Below are 27872 nucleotides of genomic sequence, written 5' to 3'. Positions count from 1 at the left end.
CAGACACGTAGACCACTCTCTAAGGAACTTGTGCCGGGAGGGGAGAGGAGAGGAAAGAGAAGGTGGGGTGTGCGGGATTCAGGGAGGATGCTCTCTAAGGAACTTGTGCTGGGAGAGGAGAGGAGAGGAAAGAGAAGGCGGGGTGTGCGGGATTCGGGGAGGATGCTCTCTAAGGAACTTGTGCTGGGAGAGGAGAGGAGAGGAAAGAGAAGGCGGGGTGTGCGGGATTCGGGGAGGATGCTCTCTAAGGAACTTGTGCCGGGAGGGGAGAGGAGAGGAAAGAGAAGGCGGGGTGTGCGGGATTCAGGGAGGATGCTCATGTTTTAAAGTGGGTGAGATTTTGTGGCTTTGAACTTTCACATTATTTGTGTGTGTCTGTGTGATTTTTACGCTTCTTAAAAACACACTCCAGCTACTGTCACATAAAAGTCGTTAAAGGCGATTTATTCGCATTTGAATAAAAGCAGGCTATCTCTGCAATCTTAAACCTTGAGGCTTGCACTAAAATATCAATTATTTAAGAAAACTTCTCTTTTGCTTAATACTGACTAAAACTAATTAGACCCTGTGGTACTTTCTAGAAATATACGTTAAACATTTATAAGCTTTGAAATTATGATTACATTGACAGAACAGATGTCAGGATACCATGTATTTGAATTTTATTTTAAAATTATTATAATTAAATATGTCATTGTTTTTCAGTTCTATAAATTGTAACTTACGTCTGTAAATAGTAACAGTAGCTAATAGTCATTTTTAAAAAAATGCTCACTGTATGTTTGGCCCAAGTTTCAATAGCTCATTTAATCCCCATGACAGTCTTATATATGATGGAATTATTTGTATTCATATTTTATAGACACAGAGTATGAGCCATTCTACATATAAAGATCATCACTTAGCAACTACAAATGAATTGAAGTATAATTGTTTCCATATAGGAAGTTCCCTGTAGTTTAATCAAGGAACCAGTAGTCTGTACAAGCATCATATAAGGTATCCATTGTGTGGGCTGTAAATGAGTCTTAGTGTGATTTTAAGATGGCAAATGTTTTATAAAAGTCACCTTGATGAAATGTGCCTCACTGCTCCAGAGAACATATCATACTTACTCACTGGCTTATTTATAATTACTGTCACGAAGACATGCTGTTGATGGTCCCCTTCTTTTCTTCTGTTACGAACAGAATGTATATTGAGACTTATTCTGAACATTTCCAGGAGGGAAGAGATCAGAATTTAAAGAGAGATTCATCAGGAAAGGTGTTTTTACCATATGATTGTTGTTTAGTTGCTAAGTCATGTCTCTCTTTTGGGACCCAGTGGGCTGTAAGCCCGCCAGACTCCTCTGTCCGCGGTATTTCCCAGGCAGGACTGCTGGAGTGGGTTGCCGTTTCCTTCTCTAGGGGATCTTCCCAACCCAGGGATCGAACCTGAGTCTCTGGTATCTCCTGTGTTGGCAGGTGGATTCTTTGTCCTTGAGCCACCAGGGAAACCCTGTAAAGTTACTGTCGGTTCCATTTTCCTTTTCAGGACAGTGGTCCTGTCCACTGGTCCATCTAAATTGCAGTTTTTAGCTATTACAATATGTAACTCTTTCTTTCTTTCTACTGTTCCTGTTAATAAACTCAAGGTGAAAAATCTACCCTCGTTCTCCTGTGTGGCTACAGCAGCCGGTAAGCAGAGCATCGCATGTTTATTCAGTTCACGCAACCAGTATTAATGAGTGCTTGACATTTGCTGGTGTGCGGCCCTGTGCCTGGCAGTGGGAAAATTGCCCTGAGACTCTGACCTGTCTCACTGATACTAGGTTGCAGCGTTGGTTTCTGTCAGGATACATTGAAATTGGCTTCTGGAATGAAGAGTGAGACACCTGGTTAGAGGAGTGTGACTCTGTGTGTGGACTGTGCTCTCTGTAAAGCTTAAGTTTGCATGAGTCTACTCTTGTAGAGGCTTTGGTGGTTTGGGGTTTATTTTAATATCTTTAGGATTTTAGAATTATTCTTCCCGTACTTCAGCCTCATTCTCCCCCTCATCTTCCTCTGCTGACCCCTCCATTGTGCTCTATGAATAATCCCGTGTGCACAAGCTCCCTAAATCTTAACTAAGTGTGCCTTACTTATCTAAAATCAAGCCTCCTGTCCTTGGAGGATGGTACTTCTCCAGCAGGCCCTTTCACAGAAGACCACCCACTGCCCCGTTCTAGTCCTTAATACTCAACAAAGTGATGATGGTCAGGCGCCATTTAGAAGCTAACTGGCGCCTGGATGTGCGCCTGCCTTTCCCAGTGATTAGCCATCAGGGTTAGCTGTTCTTTCCTCCAGTTTGCTTCCATCCTCTCCAGTTTTAGTAACCATGCTGATAGCCAGTTCCACACCATGCCAGAGCTCCTTCTGGCGAACATGATAGTTTTTGGCTGTGCTGGTCTTTCGCGCACGCTTTCTCCAGTTGCAACAACTGGGGGCTACTCTTGAGTAGCGGCTCATGGGCTCAGTTGCCCCACGGCATGTGGGATCTTTCCGGACCAGGGATTGAACCAGTGTCCCTTGCGATGCAAGGTGGATTCTTAACCGCTAGAAGCCTAACCATACATTGGGCCATATCACTCAAACCAGCCCCTGCTAAGACCTCAGAGTCCGGTGTCTTCCTTGACCGCAGTCCTGCACCCCTCTCTTCTCACACTCCCTGAGTCTGTTCTCCAGGTCTCATTGACTCTGCCTTTCCCTGAGTCTTTCCTGCCCGTTTCCCGGCGCTGCCTTTGGGTGGTGGGTGCGTTCCTCACTGGCCTGAGATCTGCCTGGTCTGGCACACTGGTGTCGCTTGCTGAGTTAACCTGCCTCCTCGCCTGACGTGGAAGTTGCTTTTATTACTCTGCAGATTTTTTCCCAGTACCAGCTTTCTAAGCTTTCCTCATGTGTCTCCAAAATGTGTCAGCGGGGCCTGGCATGAACTTCGTGCTGGAGTCGGGGGTCCACTGGGGTCACGTGCCTCTCCTGTGAGTTTCCTCGCCTCTCCCGCCTCCCAGCCCTGCAGCCCCTGCCGCCACCCCCGTTTACTGACGCCAACAGGGATTGGGCTGCCTGCTGCAGACGCTCAGGTTTTCTTCCCCTCTCCTTTCTTCTGCACCTTCAGGACTTCTGTATCTTGGAGTATGCCTGTCAAATTGGTCCTACAAGATAGAAATTGACTTTCTTAAGTTCTGTGTCCGGAGAAGGCAATGGCACCCCACTCCAGTACTCTTGCCTGGAGAATCCCACGGACAGAGGAGCCTGGTGGGCTGCAGTCCATGGGGTCGCTGAGAGTCGGACATGACTGCGCGACTTCACTTTCACTTTTCACTTTCATGCATTGGAGAAGGAAATGGCAACCCACTCCAGTGTTCTTGCCTGGAGGATCCCAGGGACGGGGGAGCCTGGTGGGCTGCCGTCTCTGGGGTCGCACAGAGTCGGACACGACTGACGCAACTCAGCAGCAGCAGCAGCAGCAAGTTCTGTGTCAGAAGTATGTCAGTGATAATCTTAGCTTGGCACATTCTCAAAAAAAGTTGAAAATCATTGTTTACTGTGGCCATTGAAAAGCAGTCTTACTACAGACTCCTGGGAATGTCTCCTTTTGAGTACTGTGACATTCTCATGAGCCCTCCAGAATTTAACCATGAAAAGCATGTAAAATGGAGAAACTTTATGACCAAATATATAGAATTATGGGACCCCAAACCTTTTAGATATCTGAAGGACAGAATAGGTGATTTAAGACCGGTTTTCTGACAGTGATTAGCAATACCAGTTGGGAATTCCAGGAGGGAAAAGGGCAGCTCTATGTAGCATTGTAAAAAAATTCCTGTTTTTAGATGTAGAGAATAGACTTACGGACACGGAGAGAGGGGAGGAGAGGGCGAGACGCATGGAGAGTAACATGGAAACTTACGTGACCGTGTGCAAAGCAGATAGTCAACGGGGTGTGCTGCACGGCTCAGGGAACTCAAACAGGGGCCCTGCACCAACCTAGAGGGGTGGGAGGGGGTTCAAAAGGGAGGGGACGCAGGTAAATCGATGGCTGAGTCACGTTGAGAGTTGACAGGAAACAGCAAAATTCTGTGAGGCAACTATCCTTCAATTAAAAAATAAATAGAATTTAAAAAATTCCTGTTTTTAGAGTTAGACTGCCTATGTTCATAATCCTTATTCTTTCACTTAAAAGATTATGCAGCTCTGGGTAATTTTTTTAACCTCTCTGAGTTTCACTGTTTTCTAGAGATTAATTTACTTTCTCTGGGAGTTATACTAGTATTTAATAGCACCAGCTTCATAGCATTGTTTTTGAGTGTCAGATTTGTTATCGTATCTGAATAAAACAGGCACATTGAAAGTGCCCAGTATCTCTAGTTGTTACTAGGTCGTTGTCTAGTCTTCAAAGCAGTGAGCTGTGTTAAGATACAGATCTTAAAGGAAGTCAGCCAAAACTCTGTTTTACATCACTTTAGTTCTTATCTGCCAGGAGCCCTTTCCCGCTCACCGTGACGAGCCGGGGTTACTAAGGCACTGCTTCCACACAAACAGCAGTGGCCAGCGGTGTAGATGGAGCCAGCACCGCTTGGTCCATTTTCATTGTTTGTCCACAGAGGCAGACAGCCTCAGGAATATCAGTAGAAACTGAACATTCTCATGCTGTTTGTTCCCATAAAGAGGATAAAAACTGTCAGCATTGGCTTAAAGAAAAACCAGCCATCATGCTTGCAGTTCGTTGTGGAAGAAATTGGCGGACACTTGAGAAATCTAATTTCTAGAATTCTAATGAATGTATAGTTTTTGAAAGGACAGTTATTCACGGTAGATAAGTTGGCATGGACCAAGGCCCCCCAGGCAAAGTCGGCCTTAAACAACTCTGATAGTAGACAGTTTCCACTCAGGTGCTTTATTCCATTTGAGCTTTTCAGTACTTTTTTTTTTTTTTTTTTAGTGGAGGAATGTAATTTATGCCCAGTTGGCAAGGGATGGGAGTGGAGGAGAGGAATGGGGGGCTCCTTGAGTTATAAAGCTGAGAAGAATCTTCCTCTCAGATGTCAGTAACAATTTGGGTTTTCATGATATCTCTGAGTGTATTCCCACCACTGCTGACTCTCCCAGAATCTGCCTGCATTCCTGATTCCATTGTTCTAAGAGAATAAAAACTTCATAATTCAATTCAATCTAATAATAATCCTTGTAGTCTTTTCTAAAGTTTGTTCTATATGTTGTCTCACTGCCTGGCTAAGCTGTTTTTAGTCTCAAGAGCAAGTGTCAGCATTCCCCTCTCCAGAGTTGCTGGCTCTCTGGATAAACGCAGAGGTGTAAAGACATCAGAGTGCAGTTCCAGCACACTCTCAGAAGTCAGAAATCTTGTTGACAACGAAGACCCGTGCTCCATTTCACTTTTGTAAGCTCTGAACCTCATCAGTCCAATTCCAAGTACAAGAAGCTCCAGGACAGCTAATGCCAAGCAAGGCTAGAAGTCAGGGATAAGCGGTCTGAATGCTCAGAAACAGTGATGCTGGGCGTCTGCGCTGCGATAATGCGGTGCTTGTTTGCTGCTGGCGAGCTGGAGGACGCGCCTCTCAGATGTGTCCCTTGTGCCGGTAGTCCACGTTTTGGTTTGTTTATAAATAAACTTGATTGGTGTGTTTCCATTCAGGTTTAGAATGCTGTCTTAAGAGTGATGTTCTGAGAACTGCTCCGGCTGGCAACTCCCTATAGAATCTAATAGAACAGGTGGCCCCTCCCTTCTCAGCAGGATGCACACATGCTCACGGATGCTTGAAAAACTGCGCATAATTTCAGGGAATTTACGAGGAGCCTCCTCTTGATGATCTGAAATTTACCTTTCTCTTCGGCAACCCACTCCAGCATTCTTGCCTGGAGACTGCTATTGGACAGAGGAGGCTGACAGGCTACATACACTCCATGGGGTTACAAGAGTCTGACACGATGGGGTGGCTAAGCCACCACCTTCCTGAAAGGATTTCAGAAGGGCTCTCTTGTCCCTTTTCACAGTCTGACGACATGTGATTCGAGATGGCGATGATGGTAAGTACCGTTTACTGAGATTTCACCCTTGGTTAGACACCTGTGTGTCCTCCTTGCCGGAAGTGAACTCCGCATCGCCGCATTCACGTCTGCCCTTGGCGCAGGCTTGCGCACTCAGCTGAGGGTCCGTCCCCGCCTTCCCTGTGCTCTGGGCGGGCTGGGCCCTGACCACCACTGCTGCGGCCCTTCTTCCAGGCTCCGTCACCTCTCCTTGTTTATTGCAGGTGGCCTCCTTACTTCCACTCTTACTGTTCTCAACAAAGAGCCAGTCATTGATCTATCAAAACGGAAACCTTGTCACACCGCTGTTGTGCTCAGAATCTTCCCGAGGCTTCTTATGTCATTCAGAGTAAAAGACGAAATCCTTAAAATGACCAGAGCCTCTGTGCTGTCCAGTGCCAAGAGAAGGCCATAGAAAAAGTAAAGAGAACTGGAAAATGATAAATGGGAAAGCTAAAATGGCAGACCATGGATATGTACTCACTCTCTTTCCTTTCAGCCTCTTTGAAAAGCATAAAACTACATCTGGTTATAATTATAATGTATTACTGAGTTTGTAACACATATAGTTGTGCTATATATAACAATAATGTCTCACACAGGAGGAAGAGAGAGTAGGCCTGTGTGGGAGTAATGTTTATGTATATCACTGGAATTAAGTCGGTATGAATCTCACACTGTTTGTGATAATATGTGGTAAGCCATAGAGTAACCACTAAGAAAATAACTTTCTAAAATGTTTACTTAATGAAAAAGAAGTAAGGAGGAATAAAGGAACAAAGATATAAAATATATAAAAAGTAAAATAGCAGACGTGAGAAGAACAATACAGCAAAGATCTGAATGACCCATGAGGGTGTGATCACTCACCTAGAGCCAGACATCCTGGAGTGTGAAGTCAAGTGGGCCTTAGGAAGCATCTCTCCGAACACAGCTTAATGGAGGTGATGGAATTGCAGCTGAGCTGTTTTAAATCCTGAAAGATGATGCACTTAAGTGCTGCACTCAATATGCCAGCAAATATGGGAAACTCAGCAGCGGCCACAGGGCTGGAAAAGGTCCATTTTCATCCAATCCCAAAGAAAGGCAATGCCAAAGAATGCTCAAACTACCACACAATTGCGCTCATCTCATAGGCTAGCAAAGTAATGCTCAAAATTCTCCAAACTAGACTTCAACAGTACATGAACCGAGAACTTACAGATGTTCAAGCTGGATTCAGAAAAGGCAGAGGAACCAGAGATCAAATTGCCAACATCCACTGGATCATTGAAAAAGCAAGAGAGTTCCAGAAAAACATTTATTTCTGCTTCATTAACTACTCTAATGCCTTTGACTGTGTGGATCGCAACAAATTGGAAAAATCCTGCAAGAGATGGGAAATACCAGACCACCTTACCTGCCTCCTGAGAAACCTGTGTGCAGGTCAAGAAGCAACAGTTAGAACTGGATATGGAACAACAAACTGGTTCCAGATCGGGAAAGGAGTACGTCAAGGCTGTATGTTGTCACCCTGTTTTTTTAAATTACATGCAGAGTACATCATGCGAAATGCTGGGCTGGATAAAGTAGAAGCTGAAATCATGATTGCCAGGAGAGATAGCAGTAACCTCAGATATGCAGATGACTCCACCCTTACGGCAGAAAGTGAAGAGGAACTAAGCCTCTTGAAGAAAGTGAAAGAGGAGAGTGAAAAAGCTGGCCTTAAAACTCAGCATTCCAAAAACTAAGATCATGACATCCGTTCCCATCATTTCACGGCAGATAGATGAGGAAACAGTGGCAATGGTGAGGGACTTTATTTTCTTGGGCTTTAAAATCACTGCAGATGGTGACTGCGGCCATGAAATTAAAAAGCTTGATCCTTGGCAGAAAAGCTATGACAAACCTAGAGAGCGTGTTAAGAAGCAGAGACATTACTTTGCCAACAAAGGTCAGTATAGTCAGAACTATGGTTCTCCCAGTGAAAGTGAAATGAAAGTCGCTCAGTCATGTCCAGCTCTTTGCCATATAGTCCATGGACTTCTCCAGGCCAGAATACTGGGGTGGGTAGCCATTCCCTTCTCCAGGGGATCTTCCCAACCCAGGGATTGAACCCAGGTCTCCCGAATCACGGTGGGATTCTTGACCAGCTGACCCACAAGCTGACCCACGAGGGAAGGCCTCGTGGCTCATACTGGCTTTTCCAGTAGTGACGCATGGATGTGAGAGCTGGACCATAAAGAAGGCTGAGTGTCGAAGAATTGATGCGTTTGAACTGTGATATTGGAGAAGACTCTTGAGAGTCCCTTGGACTGCAAGGAGATCCAACCAGTCAGTCCTAAAGGTAATCAAGCCTGAATATTCATTGGAAGAATTGATGAAGGTGAAGCTCCAGTACTTTGGCCTCTTGGTTCGAAGAGCCAACTCATTAGAAAAGACCCTGATGGTGGCAAGATTGAAGGAAGGAGGAGAAGGGGACGAAGAGGATGAGATGGTTGGATGGCATCACCGATTCGATGGACGTGAGTTTGGGTGAACTCTGGGAGGTGGTGAAGGGCAGCGAAGCCTGACATGCTGCAGTCCATGGAGCTGCAAAGAGTCGGACATGACTGAGTGAATGAGCCGCAGCAAGTCCAGCTGTGCCAGTGGCGACGCTCAGTGTGAATGGGTTAGCAGGTGCAGCCAGAGACGAGAGATTGCCAGAGGAGGGGAAAGACTCAACCGCGTGCTGGCTGTCGTGTGTACACAGTAGGTTCAGAGGCGTGGCGGTGTTCAGTTGCTCAGTCGTGTCCAACTCTTTGCAACGCCATGGACTGCAGCCTACCAGGCTCTTCTGTCCATGGGATTTTCCAGGCAAGAGTACTGGAGTGGGCTACCATTGCCTTAAGATGGCAGTACTCCCCAAATTGATCTGTAGTTTTAACAGACCTCTCTCAAAATCCCAGCTTATTTTCTTATGAAAATTGACAGTTGTTCTAAATTATGTATGGTAAAATCAAGGAACCTTAGAACAGCTAAAACAGTTTTGGAAAGGAAGAGTTAAATAGCAAGACTAACACTTTTAAAACTTGCTACAAAGCTACAATAATCAAGAAAGTGTGGCACTGGAATAAAGATAGACATAGATAGAAATAATAGAATTGCGAGTCTAGGAGTAGATCCTCTCACGTACGGTCAATCAGTTTTTTGGCAAGGATGCCAGTGAGGAAAGAATAGTCTTAAACTAACGGTACTGGGACAGCTGGATAACCGTATGCAAACATGCGAAGTACGTTTGCAGTAAGCCCTGGAAAGATACTGAATCATGTTTTATTCAGGAAAATGCAAAACCATGATGACACACCACGACACACCAAACAGACCTACCTTAACTCACAGCGCATCAAAGCGTAACTCAGAAAGGGCCAGAGGCGAACAGTGAGAACTGAGCCTGTAAGTCTCTTAGAGGAAAACATAGGGATACATTTTTTGACATTGGTTTTGGCAGTGATTTCTTAAATGTGACATCAAAAGCAAAAGCAGCTAAAGAAAAACAGATAAATTGGGGTTTCTGGGAGGGAGTGTGTAAAAATATTTTAAATTTGAATCTATAGTGATGGTTGCACCAGTCTTCATATGTGAAAAACCACTGAATCTTACACTTCAAACTGGTGGATTTCACAGTATGTGAATTATACTTCAGTCAAAATAGAAAAAACCAAAAGGGGCAAGGAAAAAAACCCTTAATAGATGTTTCACAAAAGAAGGTATAAGGAAAAAAAAAAAAAGGTATAGAAATATCCAGTAAGCCAGGGAAAGATACTAAATAATGTTGTCATTCAAGAAAATGCAAATTAAAACCACAATGACACACTGCGACCCACCAAACAGACCTACTAGGGTTATAACGACCGAGGGTACCGGACGCTTACCTTACAGACTCCCGCTAACCTTACGTCCCTGCGGTGGATGAGGGCGTCTGTTCCGTAGCGAGGGTCCAGACGTCATAGCTGCTGCTGCTGTAGCCTGCTGGCTGCCTCTCTGCCTGCCTTCCCGGGGCTGAAGTCTGGGCCACCGGGTAGAGTTGGTGCTTCACCTTCTGCAGTGTGCAGCCCTGGGCCTGTAGACGAAGCACGTGTTAGGAACGCAAGTCTGCTCCCTGGGCTACTGGCCTGCTCTACAAGTAGAAAGCTACTCAGTGCTGTTTCAGGGTTGTCCTCTTAGATCTGTAGTTAGTTCTTCTCAGTCTCCCCAGTAAATGAAAGAAAAACACTTTTTTTGTGCTCTGAGCAACAGTAACCTGTAGGAGTTCTGATTCCCGTTTTGTTAAGAACTGGCACCGAGAGAGGCTTCCTCTGCTCAGGTCAGGACACAGTGGAGCCGTGGTCTGTGTGTTAGTCACTCGGTTGTGTCTGACTCTGTGACCTGGTTCAGGCCTCTTGATTATAAAGCCTGAGTTCTTTGGATTATATCAAGTTGCCTCAAAGACAGGAGTACACTGGATATTTTTTTCCCCCACAACCCACTTGCCTTTGAGTTTCAGAGTGATGTTTTCGGACTCCAGTATTTATTCCAGTATAAAGGATGTGTGTTCAGTTAATAAAGCACTAAGCATCTTGCGTGCATACTTGTTGGATCTTGTAAGATGAATACATTGATCATGACTTTGAAAGGCCCAGAACGTAGCAGAGAAAGTATGCAGACATTTGTAGCGCAGCAAGATAGTTGATGTCTAAGTCTCGATAAGTGCAGTGGGCACCACAGGAGGAGCGAGTCCCCTCTGCCTGAGAGGCGATCGGAGAGAGAAACGAGTAGGACATTCACGGGTGCGTGGGAGCTCCGCCATTCGGCCAGCTAGCCTATGAACACCTACTTCTGGGCCGTGACAATTTAAGTAAGTAACTACTTAGAGGCAGAAAATATTCATTGTTAGTTTGCAGGAACGCTGTGTTCCTTTACACCTTTTTAATAGTTAGTTTGTGTTAGGATATAATTAAGTGCAGAAATCGGAAGTATCTGGCAAAATACAGAAGTCTTAGAAGGGCAGTGCTTTTTGCTCTCTTGTGCTTTGTAAAATACGTTGCAACGCAAGTAGCTTTTAGAGCCCTTTCATTCTGTGGAATCTGCTGTTTGGAATTTAAAGTTAAATGGGCAAGATGAAAATTTGTGAGTTTGTGAAGATTTTCCTTTGGTCGTTGATCAGATTGTGGTAAACTTGACAGATGACTATCCCTGGGACGTGTGCTTTTCTCAGCCCTGTCCTCTCGGCATTTGTAGCCCACGCCTGCAGCTGTTTTCCGGGTGTACGTTGTTTCTCGCACACAGATGCTGTCCAGGGTGGTGGTTACTTTCTGATCAGACCGTTAGCGCTGTGTCAGCAAATGGCGCCTTAGACCGATCATGAACTCTGCTGTGGCTTGTTCCTGTTCCGCTCCTTGTTTACTTTTCACTGTAGCTTTTCTGTCTCTTATTTCATTATTCCTCATGGGATAAAAAGGGCAAATTGAAAGGGAAATGGGCATCTTTTCATTTCAGGTTTTGATTCAGCTGTGTACTCCTGCTTTTACTTTTGAGTTACATGGCACAATAAGAAGGCTACCTGCTACTTAATACACAGTTTTGGAAGGACTTTCCAGACAATTCTGAAACACAGGGAATCTGCTTTAAAAAAGTGACTGGCCATTACGACAAAGCAATGGCTGGGATTTCTGTTTGTCTTACTCTGTTCATTTTAGTTGCTGTAGCGGTTGGTGATTTGGTACTCTACAGAAAGCTAGGATTGTATGGTGATGGCACAGGTTTCTGATATGCTGCATTGGGGAAAATTATTTAAATATATGCAGATTTCACATAATAGTTTTAATAACAGTATTCTATGCTAATTCATTTGATTGCATTCTAGAATAGTCATTAACTTATAAAACTGTATTTATATAAATTTAGTAATATTTTCTATATGAAACTATATACTAAGAATTCTGCCAAAATAATATGTTAAAATTAGTGCCTTATGGTTAATCCAAAGTGATTAAAAGGAAATACTTCCTTTAGTTTATGAATACAAGTCAAAGACAGAAAAACTATATTTCGTTTTTAGATTATATAAATGGTGGAGAGCTTTTTACTCATCTTTCTCAGAGAGAGCGCTTCTCAGAGCGCGAGGTGCAGATCTATGCTGGAGAGATCGTGCTTGCCCTCGGACACCTCCACAAGGTAAGACGCTCCACTTCCGGGGTTTGCCTTGAAAAATCTGGTAACTGAGGTGATGGTGGGACGAAGAGCGCTGATGTGCTGGCACGGCATCGTCCCCGGGGAGATGGTGGAGGCGCACTCTGCAGACCGCAAGCAGGTTCAGCCTCACCCTTCCCTCTTTAAACGGCTGTCTTTCCTTTTGTAGTTCCTGGGATGCAGATTAAAAAAGCAGAACCTGAGGACTTTTTTTTTGGTTTTGTTCATGAAAAATCCTAATGCTTATTACCCAGTATCATTAGAATTTTTTAAAAATTGTTCTTAAAGTAACCTTCAAGATTAGACCACAAGTCTTAATATGTGCTTCCTTAATTGTGGCTTACTGCGCTGCAGACTCTGCCCGTATTTCTTCAGGGCACGTTTCCCTGTTAGCTTGAGACAATTGAAAGAAGCACTTACCTACAGACCCAGCTGTCGCACTGCCGGCTGTGGCCCGCCTTTCCATTTGTTTGGCCCCGAGGTCCTCTCTTGCTCCCCTCCATCCCTCCCACTCCATGGCCTTCATTGACAGAAGCTCAGTTACTGAAAACTTTAAGTGGTATTCATGTATGTATGCGAGTTTGAATTCTGTAAAATCAGCTTAAACTTTAAAAAAATATTATTTCAGATACTGTTAATCTTGATCCAAGATATTTTGACTAAAAACTTTTTTTTAATGAGGACACATTATTGTAGAAGCAAACAGTCATTCTGTGGATTAGGTTTGTGTGTTGCCTAAGAAATAGAAAGTACTAGAACATTTGTTATCATAATTGTGTGAGACCGCAAGGAGCATGACCTGAATCCCTACATTTGGATGATATGAGTACATCATAAAGTCACTGTTTTCCTTTGTTATATGCTCATGTTCTAAACTAGATGACAGGTAAAAAGAGATGAAAGAGCTGCTTATGCAGCGCAAGAAAGAATGGAGAGAAATGAGGGGAAAAGATGAAGCTTTTAAAGGGGCAGGGAGATTGGGATTGCAGGATGGAAGCAATGGATGGGAGAGGCTGTGAGGAAAGATGAGAAGATGCGGGAAGGAAAGGATGGAGAGATGGGTGAGTCTGGGCCAGGCAGAGGCATAACCGGGCAGGGAGGTAGGGACAGGGTCGGAACAGGAGGCCTAAGGGGAGTGAAGGAAAGGGTGATGAACAGGAAGGAAAGGGAAAGTGGCTCTGGGGCGTGCAGGGCTGCAGGGCCTTAAAGCAAGGGGAGCCTCAGGTGGGAGCTTAAGTGCTCAACTGAAGTGTGGGAAGAGGCATCCGTGTTCCTTCTGATAGAATCCATGGTGTGGAGGTGAGCTTTATGCCTTTAGTTACTTTTGTGGGATATATATACACACACACACGTTATTATATATATATGTATATATATAATACATGCATCAGATTGGGCCTAGGAATAGGCTGAAAAGCTTTGTTTTATGCTTAGAGGAATCAGATGTAATTTTTGTAACATAAACATGATGGTGGAAATCACCATAAATAGAAGCGTAAACACAAAATGCAAAGCTCCAACAGATAAGCTAGTAAATTCAGTTTTTAATTTGTATGAAAACTGTTAATTCTGTTTATTAAAGGGAAAATCCATCAACTTTCATTATTGTTAAAACAGGGTAATCAGAAACAGAGGTAGTGAATATGAGGATGCCAGATGTAAACGTGATTGATGTGAAAAGTGTGTACAGATTAGATCTTCGTTCAGTTTCTCTTAATCTTACCTTGAAAAAGAGAAATACAAGGAAATAGAGCACAAAGCCAGAAATGTTAATTTTGGTGTGCTCATTTTGAATTTCTCAGGAGGGACAAAAACGGGGAGTTTTCTTGGAACTGATGTGGTAAAGCAGGTGCTAAATGACTTATTCCTAAAATCTTTTCCAAAGAGGCTGTTTGGAAAAAAAGCCATCCCAGTTGCTGGGCGCTTGTGGGCTGCAAGCCAGATGTCCCTTCAGCAGACAGTGCGCTCACGGCCATCACGCTTCCCAGTATGGGGGGAGGGGGTCTTGAAAGAAAATGCCTGGTGTGTTTCCTTGTATAATCTTTCAATTTTAAGAAAGCATCAAGAGTCTTCTTTTTCGTATACTTGGTGTTGATGAAAGCACACAGTCTTAAGTTTGCTAATGCTCAGTATAAAAAGTTTGACAGCATTCAGTCCAGGCTGACAGGACAGGAAACGGGGAGTGCATATTTGTCAAGCACTGCTTGTCTAACTTGGGCAGATTTATTTATGTCATATAATTAAGATGTTTTACAATAAAACTTACATACAAAACAAAATGGAGGGATAGGTAGAAAAGTACAATGTGATTATAGGTGCTCTGTGGGAAAAAAAAAAGGCCAGTGCAGGAACTGGTTAGCCAGGAAGGCCTTTGTGAAGCCGTTAAGAAAGGATGAACATGAATTGGCTAAGAAAGCCCCTGAAGATCCCCTGAAGGGAGGGTGAACTCCATCACGAAGAGTAACCCAGGAAGGAGCAGTCGTCAAAGCAGACCCCAGAGAAGCTAGTCCGACAGAAGGGCCCCTCCTTACGGGGAACGTGGTTCCAGAGGCCCCAGGAGCCCAGCAGATAAGCAGGGACGGCACCCTGAGCAGGGGAATGCCATTTTGGTTTGTTTTCAAGGTTCATAATAAAGACTTTCCTAATTTACTTTCTGGAAATTGTTATTTTAAAATGCATCTTTGTTTGTTTTTACAGTTGGGGATTATATACCGTGACATTAAGCTTGAGAATATTCTGCTTGATTCTGATGGCCACGTGATGCTGACGGATTTTGGTCTGAGTAAGGAGTTTGTGGCTGACGAAGTGAGTATCGTATTTTAATCTGAAGTTAGTAAAGCAGAGTGTAAGCGGTGATGAAAATCAGCTGTAGAAGGAGCATTTAATGGGATGGTACTAGACAAATGGTGGACTTTTGTACAAGTGTGCCCAGAGGCACGTTCTGACATGAATGACTGTAAGGGTTTTAGTCTGAAACCACCATGAAAGGACCCTGTTAGAAGTGACCCTTCCATGGACGTGTCAGAATTACAAGGCCAAGTTACACACTTAACTTTCTCTGTAAAATATGACTGGAATTTTTAAATAACGCTTTGGGCCTTTCAGGAGAATTATAGCTTAGACAATAGCCAATGAAACTCACAGAACGGGGTCTTCCCGGGTGGCCCAGGCGTGAAGACCCCTGCTTCCAGTGCAGGGGTGCAGCTCTGTCCCTGCGTGGGGAGCTGAGACGCGCGTGCCCCCGGTGTGGCCAAAACCAAAGGGCTACAGAGCAGAGCACACATAGTTTACGCTACACGTACAAAGTGGGACATGTCATTATGGCCCTTTAAGCTCATTTGACAGAAATAGCAAGGATCTACTTATTAGACCTAAGTTTTTAATAAACTTGTGGTTTTTTGCTCGTACAAATTAAAATGTAATAACTGATATACAGATTTTAAATATGGAGGACTCTGCATTTTCAGTATTGATTAAAACTTATTATCACAGATTTATTTAATAACATTTAAAATTATACATTTTTAGTTGTAATTAAATAATACTTATGTAGCAATTATAAATTAAAAGTATGTTTTATACTACTAGTCTTTCAAGAGAGCTAAGTAAACTTAAATGCGAAACTTTGTTATAATATATACAATTACAGTAAAGTTTTTGTAGTAAAGGACTTTGTTGTTGTGAAACACATCTTGGATTCTAGATTAGGTGTATCCATTTCTGATTGTTTACTTTTTAGAATATTTCCAAAACAGTCTTAGGTGAACTAGATAAGTACTAGAAGTATGAAAACAAAGGATCCCAGTTTTTTTTAATCATATCTATCTCATTCAGTCACTTGTGAATAAATTTTTCTTGACCTCCTCTATTGTGCTAGGTATTGGGTAATACAGTGACAGATTAGGGGAAATGGTCTCCACCTTCATGAGCCTGAGGATATAACAATATATGAGTTATCTTTGATAGGAAAAACATAGTTATAAAGCAGATGAGATGAACTTTTGAGGAATTTACTTCAAAGTTTGGTTTTTCAAACTTTTCTTCTTTGTTTAAAAATTTAGTAGCAACTTAAAAAATGTGACAGGTGAAATACGTTCATGGTTGTTTCCTCACTAAACCTGCTGCTGCTGCTGCTGCTGCTAAGTCGCTTCAGTCATGTCCGACTCTGTGCGACCCCAGAGACGGCAGCCACCAGGCTCCCCTACCAGGAGGAGAAAAGGAGTGAAATTGGCGTGCGCGCAGAAGGGGGAGAGGATCCCCGAGATGAAAACCTGACGACCAGCGGTGCTTTCAGGGAAAGGTCCAACTCAAAAGGGGGAAATCTCGAGGAAAAAACAAACAAACAAACCAAGAACCTCAGTCAAGTCCTGGTAGGAGGCCAGAAGGGGGAGTTTCAAAGACCGAGAGGAAGGAGGAGATGTGTCTGTTTTCTTAGCAAGAACTCAGCCAGTGAAAGGCTCGTGATCCAGCCAGTGAAAAGCTATGGACACTGGGTTCGCCGTAGCCCTCAAAACTGCCTTTTCCCTCAATGAACACGGTCTGTTCTACACTCTGCCTGAGGATTTTCTTGTGGCTCACAATAGGTATGGGTCCCAAATTGCAGTTCTTTGTTGATTCCCAATAAACCCTCTTTTGTAGAAGAAGGAAAAAATGTGGGAGGTGGTGGGAGGGAAACAGCAAGCAGATTCTGGGAAGTGGACGGCAGAAACACTGGTCGCCGTCACCTTCCACCCCTGAAGCATCTGAGTCCTAAGCCAGCGACAAGGAGAAGCCCCAAAGCAGGCTGATCTGCACCTCTCACCCTGAGAAAGGCTCAAGGATTAGTCCTCATCCCAGGCGTGCAGGACACAAGAGGATCTCTTGGAAGTCTATGTAAGACACAGATGCCTCCCCTGCCAGACCCCGTGTCTGCACTGCTGCGCAGGAAGCCTTGCTCTCCTGACGCTCGTGGAGAGCTGCGAAGGCTAAACAGGCAGACTGGACTCGGGGACGAGGGCCGCAGGGGAGGGCGAGGACACCGGCGACGCCAGGAGGCAGGGGAGGACGGACCCTCACCGTGGGACCGCCGAGGCCTCTGCTGCCCCCGCACTCGGAGACAAGAGTGGGCAGGACTCCTCTCTGAGAACAGCAGTCTGCAGGTGCTGGCGCCTGGGCTCTGCCCGTGAGGTGGTCCGGCCAGACCTCCCGAGTGACACCTGAGGCTCGACCACAGCCTCGGCCACAGAAGCGTGTTCGGGGCGGCGTCGCACTTTGTCCTTCGTTTTGGTTTCCGTGTTTGTCTTAGTGTGCTCTGTCCTACCGTATTTTCAGAAGCACTCTGAGAAGGGCTCTGGTGACTTCCGTAGACCACCAGAGGGTCCTGGCGTGTGAAGATGGAGGACCTGCCTCCCCCCACAGAGAGACCTGGTGATCACTCTTTCCTCTGTCCGTGGAACTGTTCACATAGTCACTCATTCTCTCCGTCTGTTTGTTGAGAGCCTTCTGCCTGCCAGTCTTCAGGCTAGGTCCTGGTGATATGAGAGGATCGCTGAGGGAACCCTGTGTTTCTGGACGTGCGCTTCTGTGTTTCTGGTCGTTTGGCAGATGGCAGAGACAGACTTTGGCCCTTTTTGTTAGAAACCAAAGCAAAAATAAATAAAAATCAAGCATGATCAGAGGTACTGGGCTTTAATACAAATGAGTCAGAGCTGCTGAGTGACTGAATCAGCTGTGTCACTTTTCACAGGGGAGGCTGTGTTTTTTGCTGGACATGTCAGCAGCTACTCCTCAAGGGAATGAGGGGAATTCTTACTGGATGCCAGTGTTTGAACCTTTTGTTTAGGTCCAAAAATGAAAAAATTCAATCTGGAGTGGAGAAGTGGTTCATGGATTCTCTGGTTATTCACCAAATGCAACCTAGCTGCATTTTGTGTAGTTATGTCTTAGTGTCATACGTGACTAAACCTGACGGTTCCACCTCTCCTTTCCCCTCAGACGACCAGCTTACTCTTGCTTTTAGCTGAAGAGGACGATACCACTGTGCTAGGCTTTGGGTTTAATTCTCAGGGCTCAAGGAGGAAGCTTCTTTTTCTGGGTCCCCTAAACCTCAATCGAATGAGCCTACTAAAACTCGATCTGATGAGCCTGTTCTCCTGATTCCGCCTGCATCTGCTCATCAGGTTTCCCTGCCTGGCCTCTTACACCTCGACAGTACTCCCAGCCAGCGACTTCTGTTTCGGTTAGCTAGCATTCCTCTTTGGCCTCGTGTGCCAGCCTGATGTGTCAGAGTGCCGTCTTCCTTGGAAGGAGCTGCTGCGTGTGTTGCTCTGCGGCCTCCATGGTTTTCAGCGTAAGCTTCGCTTTGAAGGGTTTCCTCCGTGGTCGCCAGCTTTCAGAGAGAGGTTATGCATCTTTGTCTCTGGCTGACCCCTCTCCCTTTCTACCTTTTTCTTCTTCCACTTGGACGGTTCCTGTCACCATTTTAGCCTAGTCTCTCTTGTCTTAAATTTTTTAGAAGGGAGAGGTGAGTGAGTGGATGGACTGAGTGGGAAACAGCGAACAGTCTCAGAATCCCATATTCCCTTTCAGCTCTGGTCTTGTGTTCTCCTTTGTAAGTATTTGTACAAATGCCTGCCTGTCACTCACTCCCTAACCTACTCCAGTGAGACTCGCACCTCCCACCAGTTGACTGGGCCTGTTCTTGCCACGGCTGGTGCTGACTTCCACTCTGGGTATTGTCGAGTCCTCCGCTGACTTGACTGTCTTGGGGTGTGGAGCTGGAGATCGCCCCTCAGCCTGGCTGCTGTGGCTCGCGCTCCCTGCCTTGCTTCCTCAGTATGCATGACCTGCGCTGGTGCGTCTCCCTGACTCTCTCCTAGATTGCATAAGCTCAGCATTTCTAAACCTGAATCACCATTCCCCCACCCAAACCCACTTCTCTTTTAGTTTATCACAGTTTCGTGTATTACAAATTCTGCTTTCACTGAACCTAGGAAATGTATTTTTCTATTTAATTTTCAGGATTTTACTTTGTTTGTTTGACAAGTCTTTTTTATTTTTTTATTTATTTTGATTGGAAGACAATTGCTTGACAAAATTGTGTTGGTTTCTGCCATACATCAGCATGAGTCAGCCGTAGGAATCCTCACGTCCCTCTCTCTGGAACCTCCCTCCCACATGTTTGAAGCTTCTGTTCGTTGCTGGCTGCACCGTGTGGCGTGGGGGCTCTTAGTTCCTCGACCAGGGATTGAACTCACGCCCTCTGCAGTGGTAGCACCGAGTCTTAAACGCTGGACTGCTGGGGAAATCCTTGTGTGTTTATTAATTTACTATTCAACAAATATTTGGTGAGTACTACTGTGTGCCAGGTATTGTGCTGGACTCTAGAAGTACTGCTGCTGCTAAGTCGCTTCAGTCGTGTCCGACTCTGTGCGACCCCAGAGACGGCAGCCCGCCAGGCTCCTCTGTCCCTGGGATTCTCCAGGCAAGAGTACTAGAAGTGCAGTAGTGAACATAACAAATTTCTGCCCTCGTGAGCCTCGATTTTAGAGGCGTTCATCACTACATCATATAATTTCTAGATTGCAGCTTGCTAACTAAATTGTATAGTGGATAAAATTGGTTTATTTTAGAAGCCTTAATAATATTTCATATGATAATGAACAATTTACAAATTTGGTTCTTTTACTGATATGTTTTGTCAACACAGAATTTGAAATTCTGGAAAGAAAAAAAAAGACATTTCTAAATATCTGCACGCTAATCTATGCTCATCACAGGATTTTACGGAGGCAGTTCAGCAAGCCTTTCCCAGATCCCACTATGGGTCAGTCTGCAATGAACGTATGGTTTTTAACATTGAAGACAGGAAAGGAGTACGTCAAGGCTGTATATTGCCACCCTGCTTATTTAACTTATATGCAGAGTGCATCATGAGAAACGCTGGACTGGAAGAAGCACAAGCTGCAATCAAGATTGCCAGGAGAAATATCAATAGCCTCAGATATGCAGATGACACCACCCTTATGGCAGAAAGTGAAGAGGAACTAAAAAGCCTCTTGATGAAAGTGAAAAAGTTGGCTTAAAGCTCAACATTCAGAAAACGAAGATTATGGCATCCAATCCCATTACTTCATGGGAAATAGATGGGGAAACAGTGGAAACTGTCAGACTTTATTTCTGGGGGCTCCAAAATCACTGCAGATGGTGACTGCAGCCATGAAATTAAAAGACGCTTACTCCTTGGAAGGAAAGTTATGACCAACCTAGATAGCATATTCAAAAGCAGAGACATTACTTTGCCAACAAAGGTCCGTCTAGTCAAGGCTATGGTTTTTCCTGTGGTCATGTATGGATGTGAGAGTTGGACTGTGAAGAAGGCTGAGCGCAAAGAAGAATTGATGGTTTTGAACTGTGGTGTTAGAGAAGACTCTTGAGAGTCCCTTGGACTGCAAGGAGATCAGCCCTGGGTGTTCTTTGGAAGGAATGATGCTAAAGCTCAAACTCCAGTACTTTGGCCACCTCATGTGAAGAGTTGACTCATTGGAAAAGACTCTGATGCTGGGAGGGATTGGGGGCAGGAGGAGAAGGGGACGACAGAGGATGAGATGGCTGGATGGCATCACGGACTCGATGGACATGAGTCTGAGTGAACTCCAGGAGTTGGTGATGAACAGGGAGGCCTGGCGTGCTGCGATTCATGGGGTTGCAAAGAGTCGGACACGACTGAGCAACTGAACTGAACACATAACATAAAAATTACCATCTTACAGAAAGAGAAATATAAATATCGTATACTGACACGTATATATGGAGTCTAAAAAATGGTACTGATGAATTTATTTTCAGGGCAGCAAGGGAGAAGCAGACACAGAGAACAGACCTGCGGACATGGGAGAAGGGAGAGAGTAACGTGGAAACGTACAGGACCGTGTGTGAAACAGATAGAATGGGAGCGTGCTGTGCGACTCGGGGAGCTCAGGCTGCAGGCTGGGGTGGAGGAGACGGGAGGGGGTCCGGGAGGGAGGGGACGTGGGTGTGCCTGTGGCTGATTCTTGTTGAGGTCTGACAGAACACCGCAGAATTCTGTAAAGCAATTATCCTCCAATTAAAAAAATTTTTTTAGTTGCCATCTTAACCACTTTTAAGTGTACAGGTCAGTGTGTTGACTGTTCACATTTTATGCAACAGATCCCTAGAACTTTTTCAGCTTGCAGAACTGAATTCTCACCCATTGAACAACTCCCCGTTTTCCCCTCCTCCTAACCCCCAACAGCCACCACCACTTGTCTCTCTGTCTCTGTGAGTTTGACTGGTTTAGATGCCTAGTAAAAGTGGGATCATGCATGTATCTTTTGTGACTAGCTAACTTCAGTTAGGGTAATGTCCTCAGTGTTCATCCATGCTGTGGCGTGTGACAGGATTTCCTTCCTTGTTGAGACTGAATAACATGTCATTCTCTGTATGAACCATATTTTGCTTGTCCATCCATCCATCTGACGCCGCGCGTCGCTTCCACTCACGGGCTGTTGTGGGCAGCTCTGCGGTGCACGGCGTGTGCAGATGTCTCTCTGCCATGCTGCTCTCAGTTCTCTGCATGTGTGCCGGGCGTGGAGCCGGGCGTGGACCCAGGTGTGGCGTGGGGCGTGGAGCCGGGTGTGGGGTGCTGGTGTGGAGCCGGGCGTGGAGTGCTGGCTCTCGTGAAGGTTCTGTTTCCAGCCTTTGAGGCGCCTGCACGCTGTTCTCCATTGTAGCTGCCCCACTCTGCATTCCCATCCGCAGAGCACAAGGGCTCCAGCTCCTCCACGTTCTCACCTGTACTTGTTATTTCTGCGTTTTGATCCTGGACTTCCTCATGAATATGAGGAGAGATCTCATTGTACATTTGATTTGCACTTCTGTAATAATTAGTGGCGTCTTTGCACGTGCTCTTAGCCGTTTGTATATCATCACTGAATGAATGAATGTTGAAGTCCTTTGCCTGTTTTTTAATCAGAGTTATTTACTTTTTTGTTGTTGAGTTGTCAGAGTTCTTTGTATATGCTGGATATTAGCACCCTATCAGATACATGATTTCAATTTTTTCTCCTATTCTGTAGGTTGTCGTTTTTCCTTTGCCTGGTTCCTTTTATGCAGGGAGGTCTTCTGTTTTAATGTCAGCCCGTTTGTCTGTTTCTGCCTTTGCTGCTGTGCTTTTGATGTCAGATCCAGGAAGTCACTGCCACATCCAGCATCGTGAGGCCTTGCCTCTGGTTTCTTCTAGGAGCTTTATACTTTCAGGTTTTACATTTTGATCTTAAATTCATTTTGAGTTAGTTTGTGTATCTGGATTGAGGGAGGATCCAACTTCCTTTTTCTGTGTTTATGAACACCCAGTTTGCCCAGCATCATTTGTTGAGGAGAATGTCCTTTTCCCATAGGCATCCTTGCAAAGATCATTTGACCATGTGCCTAAAGATTTGTTTCTGGGCTCTCTCTTCTCTTCATTGGTCTGTATGTTTGTCTTAAATATTTAAGTCAAAAATGCTTTGATTGCTGTAGTTTTGTAATGTGTTTTGAAATCAAGAAGTATGAGACCTCCAAGTTCGTTCCTTCTCTTTCAAGATTGTTTTGGCTTTTAAGGGTCCTTTGAGATTACATATGAATTTTAAGATTTTTTTTCTGTTTCTGCAGAAATGTTATCAGGATTTTGATGGGGTTATGTTGACTCTGTAGATCTGGGTACTGTGGATATTTTGACATTATTGTCTTCCAGTCTGCCAGCATGAAGTGCCTTTCCATGTATTTGTGTCTTTTTACATTTCTTTCATAATATTTTGTAATTTCAATGGTCCAAGTCTTTTGACCTCTTGGTCACGTTAATTTCTAAGTATTTTATTATTTTGGATGCTCATTATAATGAGGTCCCCCCATTTCCTTTTGGAGAACCTCACTGTTAGAGCGTAGAAACATGCCTGACCTCTGTGTGTTGCTTTGTACTGTAACACTGCTGGCCTCTCTTATTCTAATGGGGCTTTGTGTGTGCAGTCTTTAGGGGTTTTTCCATACAAGCTCATATTATCCGGAAGCGGACACAGTTCCACTCCTCCTTTCCAATTCGGATGTCTTGTATTTCCTTTTCCCGCCTGGCTGCTCTGGGTCAGCCTCCGGTGCTCCGCTGGACAGGAGTGCTGAGGGGAAGCTGCCTTGCCTCGTTTCTGCTCTGGGAGGAAAGCCTTCGGGTTTTCACGGTTGAGTGTGATGTTTGCTGTGGGCTCTTCTTACGTGGCTTTGTTATATTGAGGTGGTTTCCTTCTATTCCTAGCATGTTGTTAGTGGGTTTTTTTTTTTTTTAATTATGAAAGGTTATTGAATTTTGTCAAATACTTTTTCTGTATCAGTTGAGATGATCACGTGGTTTTTGTCTTTCTGTTAATGTAGTGCATTACATGGATGGATTTTTGAATCTTGAACCATTCTTGCGTTCTGAGATCTTACTTGATAATGGTGTATAACCCTTTTTATGTGCTGTTGAATTCAGTTTGCCAGCATTTTGTTGAGTTTATATCGGTTTCCATCAGAAATATTGGACTATAATTTTCTTTTTGTTGGTAGTATCTTTCGCTGGCTTTGGTTTCAGGGTAATGCTTAACTCATAAAATGAGTTTCAAAGTGCTCTTTTCAGTTTTTTTAGGGAAAGTGTGAGGAGGAATGATCCCAGTACTCTTCCAGATGTTTTTAAAGAATTACCCCGTTAAGCCATCTTGTGGGTGGCTGTGCTTTTCTTTGTTGGGAGGTTTTTGATTCAGTGTCCTTACTGATTATGGGTCTGTTCAAATCTGCTGTTTCTTCATAATTCAGTACTGGTAGAGTGTATGTTTCTAGAAATTTATCCATTCCAAAATTATTCGATTTGTTGGTGTATGGTTTAGTTTCTTATAAGACCTTCTCTTTAATTTCTGACTTTAGCTGAATCTTCTCTCATTTTTTCTTAATCTTGAGAGTTTGTCAGTTTATTGATATTTTCAGAAAACTAACTCTAACCAGTCCATCCTGAAGGAGATCAGCCCTGGGATTTCTTTGGAAGGAATGATGCTGAAGCTGAAGCTCCAGTCCTTTGGCCACCTCATGCGAAGAGTTGACTCATTGGAAACGACTCTGATGCTGGGAGGGATTGGGGGCAGGAGGAGAAGGGGACGACCGAGGATGAGATGGCTGGATGGCATCACGGACTCGATGGACGTGAGTCTGGGTGAGCTCCGGGAGATGGTGATGGACAGGGAGGCCTGGCGTGCTGCGATTCATGGGGCCGCAAAGAGTCGGACATGACTGCGCGACTGAGCTGAACTGAGCTCTAAAAGAGCTTTGTTGGTTTTTTGTTGTTCTTCTGTCTCGCTTTTTTCTGCTTCAGTCTCTGCCATTGTTTCCTCCTTCTGCTGACTTTTGGTTCAGTGGGTTCTTTTCCTAGTTCCTTTGGGTTAAAGTTAGGCGGATGATTTCCTTGAATCTTTCAAAAGGAAACCTATTCCTGTCCCAGTGCACTAAGATATTATCTTTTGTTTTCTTCAAATTGAAATGTTTAATTTATTAGGAATTAATTTTTATGTACTCTTGAGGTAGGGATCTTATTCTTATCTCTTTTTATATAGATAACCCAGTTGACTGAACTATTCATCCGATAGCTAATCCCTTTCCTGCTGATTGGAAATTCCAGTTTTGTCATATGCTGGGTTCCTGGGCATGCCTGTGAGTCTGTTTCTAGGCTAATTAAAATTCCATTTGTCTGCTTGCCTCTGGCTGAGTCAAAACCAAAAAATCTGAAGGACCATAGCTTTATGGTTCATCTTTAACCTGGGCAGGTGAGATCTTTCTTCTCTTTACGCTTATCCTGTGTTTCTCTGTTTCTTATTCCTAACTTCCCTCCTCCCTCACCGCTATCTTCTCCATTCTTGGTCTTTTGTTCCTCCATGTGAATTAAACTTATAAATTAATTTGGAGAAAACTGTGATCTTTGGATATCAAATCTTCCAATATGAATTTGCATAAATATTCATCTTTTCCCATTTATTTCATTATTTTTCTTTCAATAATATTTTCTGATTCTGTGATAAATTTATACATGTATTAGATTTTCTATTTTTAAAAATTAGTTTATTCAGTTTATTTGGAGGCTAATTGCTTTACAATATTGTAGTGGTTTTTGCCATACATTCCATGAATCAGCTGTGGGTGTATATGTGTTCTCCATCCTGAACCCCCCTCCCACCTCCCTCCCCATCCCACCTCCCAGGGTCATCCCAGTGTACCAGCCCCAAGCACCCTGTCTCATGCATCGAACCTGGACTGGTGATCTGTTTCACATAGGATAATACACATGTTTCAACGCTGCCCTCTCAAATCATCCCACCTTTGCCCTCTCCCTCAGAGTCCAAAAGTCTGTTGTTTACATTTGTGTCTATATTGCTGTCTCGCATACAGGGTCATCATTACCATCTTTCTAAATTCCATATATATGCGTTAGTATACTGTATTGGTGTTGTTCTTTCTGATTTATTTCACTCTGTATAATAGGCTCCAGTTTCATCTACCTCATTAGAACTGATCCAAATGCATTCTTTTTAACGGCTGAGTAATACTCCATTGTGTATATATACCACAGCTTTCTTATCCATTCATCTGCTGATGGACATCTAGGTTGTTTCTATGTCCTGGCTATTATAAACAGTACTGTGATGAACATTGAGGTACAAGTGTCTCTTTCAGTTCTGGTTTCCTCGGTGTGTATGCCCAGCAGTGGGATTGCTGGGTCATAAGGCAGTTCTATTTCCAGTTTTTTAAGGATTCTCCACACTGTTCTGCATAGTGGCTGTACTAGTTTGCATTCCTACCAACAGTGTAAGAGGGTTCCCTTTTCTCCGTACCCTCTCTAGCATTTATTGTTTGTAGACTTTTTGATAGCAGCCATTCTGACCGGTGTGAGATGGTACGTCATTGCAGTTTTGATTTGCATTTCTCTGATAATGAGTGATGTTGAGCATCTTTTCATGTGTTTCTTAGCTATCTGTATGTTTTCTTTGGAGAAATGTCTGTTTAGTTCTTTGGCCCATTTTTTTTGACTGGGTCGTTTATTTTTCTGGAATTGAGCTGTAGGAGCTGCTTGTATATTTTTGAGATTAATTCTTTATCAGTTGCTTCGTTTGCTATTATTTTCTCCCATTCTGAAGGCTGGCTTTTCACCTTGCTTAGAGTTTCCTTCCTTGTGCGAAAGCTTTTAAGTTTAATTAGGTCCCATTTGTTTATTTTTGCTTTTATTTCCATTACTCTGGGAGGTGGGTCATAGAGGATCCTGCTGTGATTTATGTCAGAGAGTGTTTTGCCTATGTTTTCCTCCAGGAGTTTTATAGTTTCTGGTCTTACATTTAGATCTTTAATCCATTTTGAGTTTATTTTTGTGTATGGTGTTAGAAAGTGTTCTAGTTTCATTCTTTTACAAGTGGTTGACCAGTTTTCCCAGCACCACTTGTTAAAGAGATTGTCTTTTCTCCATTGTATATTCTTGCCTCCTTTGTCAAAGATGAGGTGTCCATATGTGTGTGGATTTATCTCTGGGCTTTCTATTTTGTTCCATTGATCTATATTTCTGTCTTTGTGCCAGTACCATACTGTCTTGATGACTGTGGCTTTGTAGTGGAGCCTGAAGTCAGGCAGGTAGATTCCTCCAGCTCCATTCTTCTTTCTCAAGATTGCTTTGGCTATTCGAGGTTTTTTGTATTTCCATACAAATGGTGAAATTATTTGTTCTAGTTCTGTGAAAAATACCGCTGGTAGCTTGATAGGGATTGCATTGAATCTATAGATTTCTTTGGGTAGTATACTCATTTTCATTATATTGATTCTTCCAATCCATGAACATGGTATATTTCTCCATCTATTTGTGTCCTCTTTGATTTCTTTCATCAGTGTTTTATAGTTTTCTATATATAGGTCTTTTGTTTTTTCAGGTAGATTTATTCCTAAGTATTTTATTCTTTTCATTGCAGTGGCAAAAGGAATTGTTTCCTCAATTTCTTTTTCTGTTTTCTCATTGTTAGTGTATAGGAATGCAAGGGATTTCTGTGTGTTGATTTTATATCCTGCAACTTTACTATATTCACTGATTAGCTCTAGTAATTTTCTGGTGGAGTCTAGGGTTTTCTATGTAGAGGATCATGCCATCTGCAAACAGTGAGAGTTTACCTCTTCTTTTCCAATTTGGATTCCTTTTATTTCTTTTTCTGCTCTGATTTCTGTGGCCAAAACTTCCAGAACTGTGTTGAATAGTAGTGGTGAGAGTGGGCACCCTGTCTTGTTCCTACTTTAGGGGAAATGCTTTCAGTTTCTCACCATTGAGGATAATGTTTGCTGTGGGTTTATCATATATAGCTTTTATTATGTTGAGGTGTGTTCCTTCTATTCCTGTTTTCTGGAGGGTTTTTATCATAAATGGATATTGAATTTTGTCAAAGGCTTTCTCTACATCTATTGAGATAACCATATGATTTTTATCTTTCAATTTGTTAATGTGGTGTATCACATTGATTGATTTGTGGATATTGAAGAATCCTTGCATCCCTGGGATAAAGCCCACCTGGTCATGATGTATGATCTTTTTAATATGTTGTT

General features: G+C 43.7%; 1 protein-coding gene across 6 annotated transcripts in view; it reads left to right on the top strand.

The window, feature by feature from the left end:
- The window catches only part of RPS6KA5 (ribosomal protein S6 kinase A5), a 179409-nt gene that overhangs the window by 88815 nt on the left and 62722 nt on the right, over positions 1-27872 (top strand). For 5 of the 6 annotated variants that reach the window (XM_052647254.1, XM_052647253.1, XM_052647258.1 and 2 more), the window contains exons 4-5: positions 12124-12239; positions 14952-15059. In XM_052647254.1, coding sequence (XP_052503214.1) covers positions 12124-12239; positions 14952-15059 — 224 coding nt within the window. Of the gene's footprint in view, positions 1-1636; positions 1680-12123; positions 12240-14951; positions 15060-27872 lie in introns of all 6 variants that reach the window. The other variant, XM_052647257.1, reaches the window with a different exon arrangement.

Source organism: Budorcas taxicolor, chromosome 10 (assembly GCF_023091745.1).
Source record: "Budorcas taxicolor isolate Tak-1 chromosome 10, Takin1.1, whole genome shotgun sequence".
Classification (NCBI taxonomy): domain Eukaryota; kingdom Metazoa; phylum Chordata; class Mammalia; order Artiodactyla; family Bovidae; genus Budorcas; species Budorcas taxicolor.
Note: the sequence above shows the minus strand (reverse complement) of the source record. Positions and strands in the feature narration are given on the sequence as shown.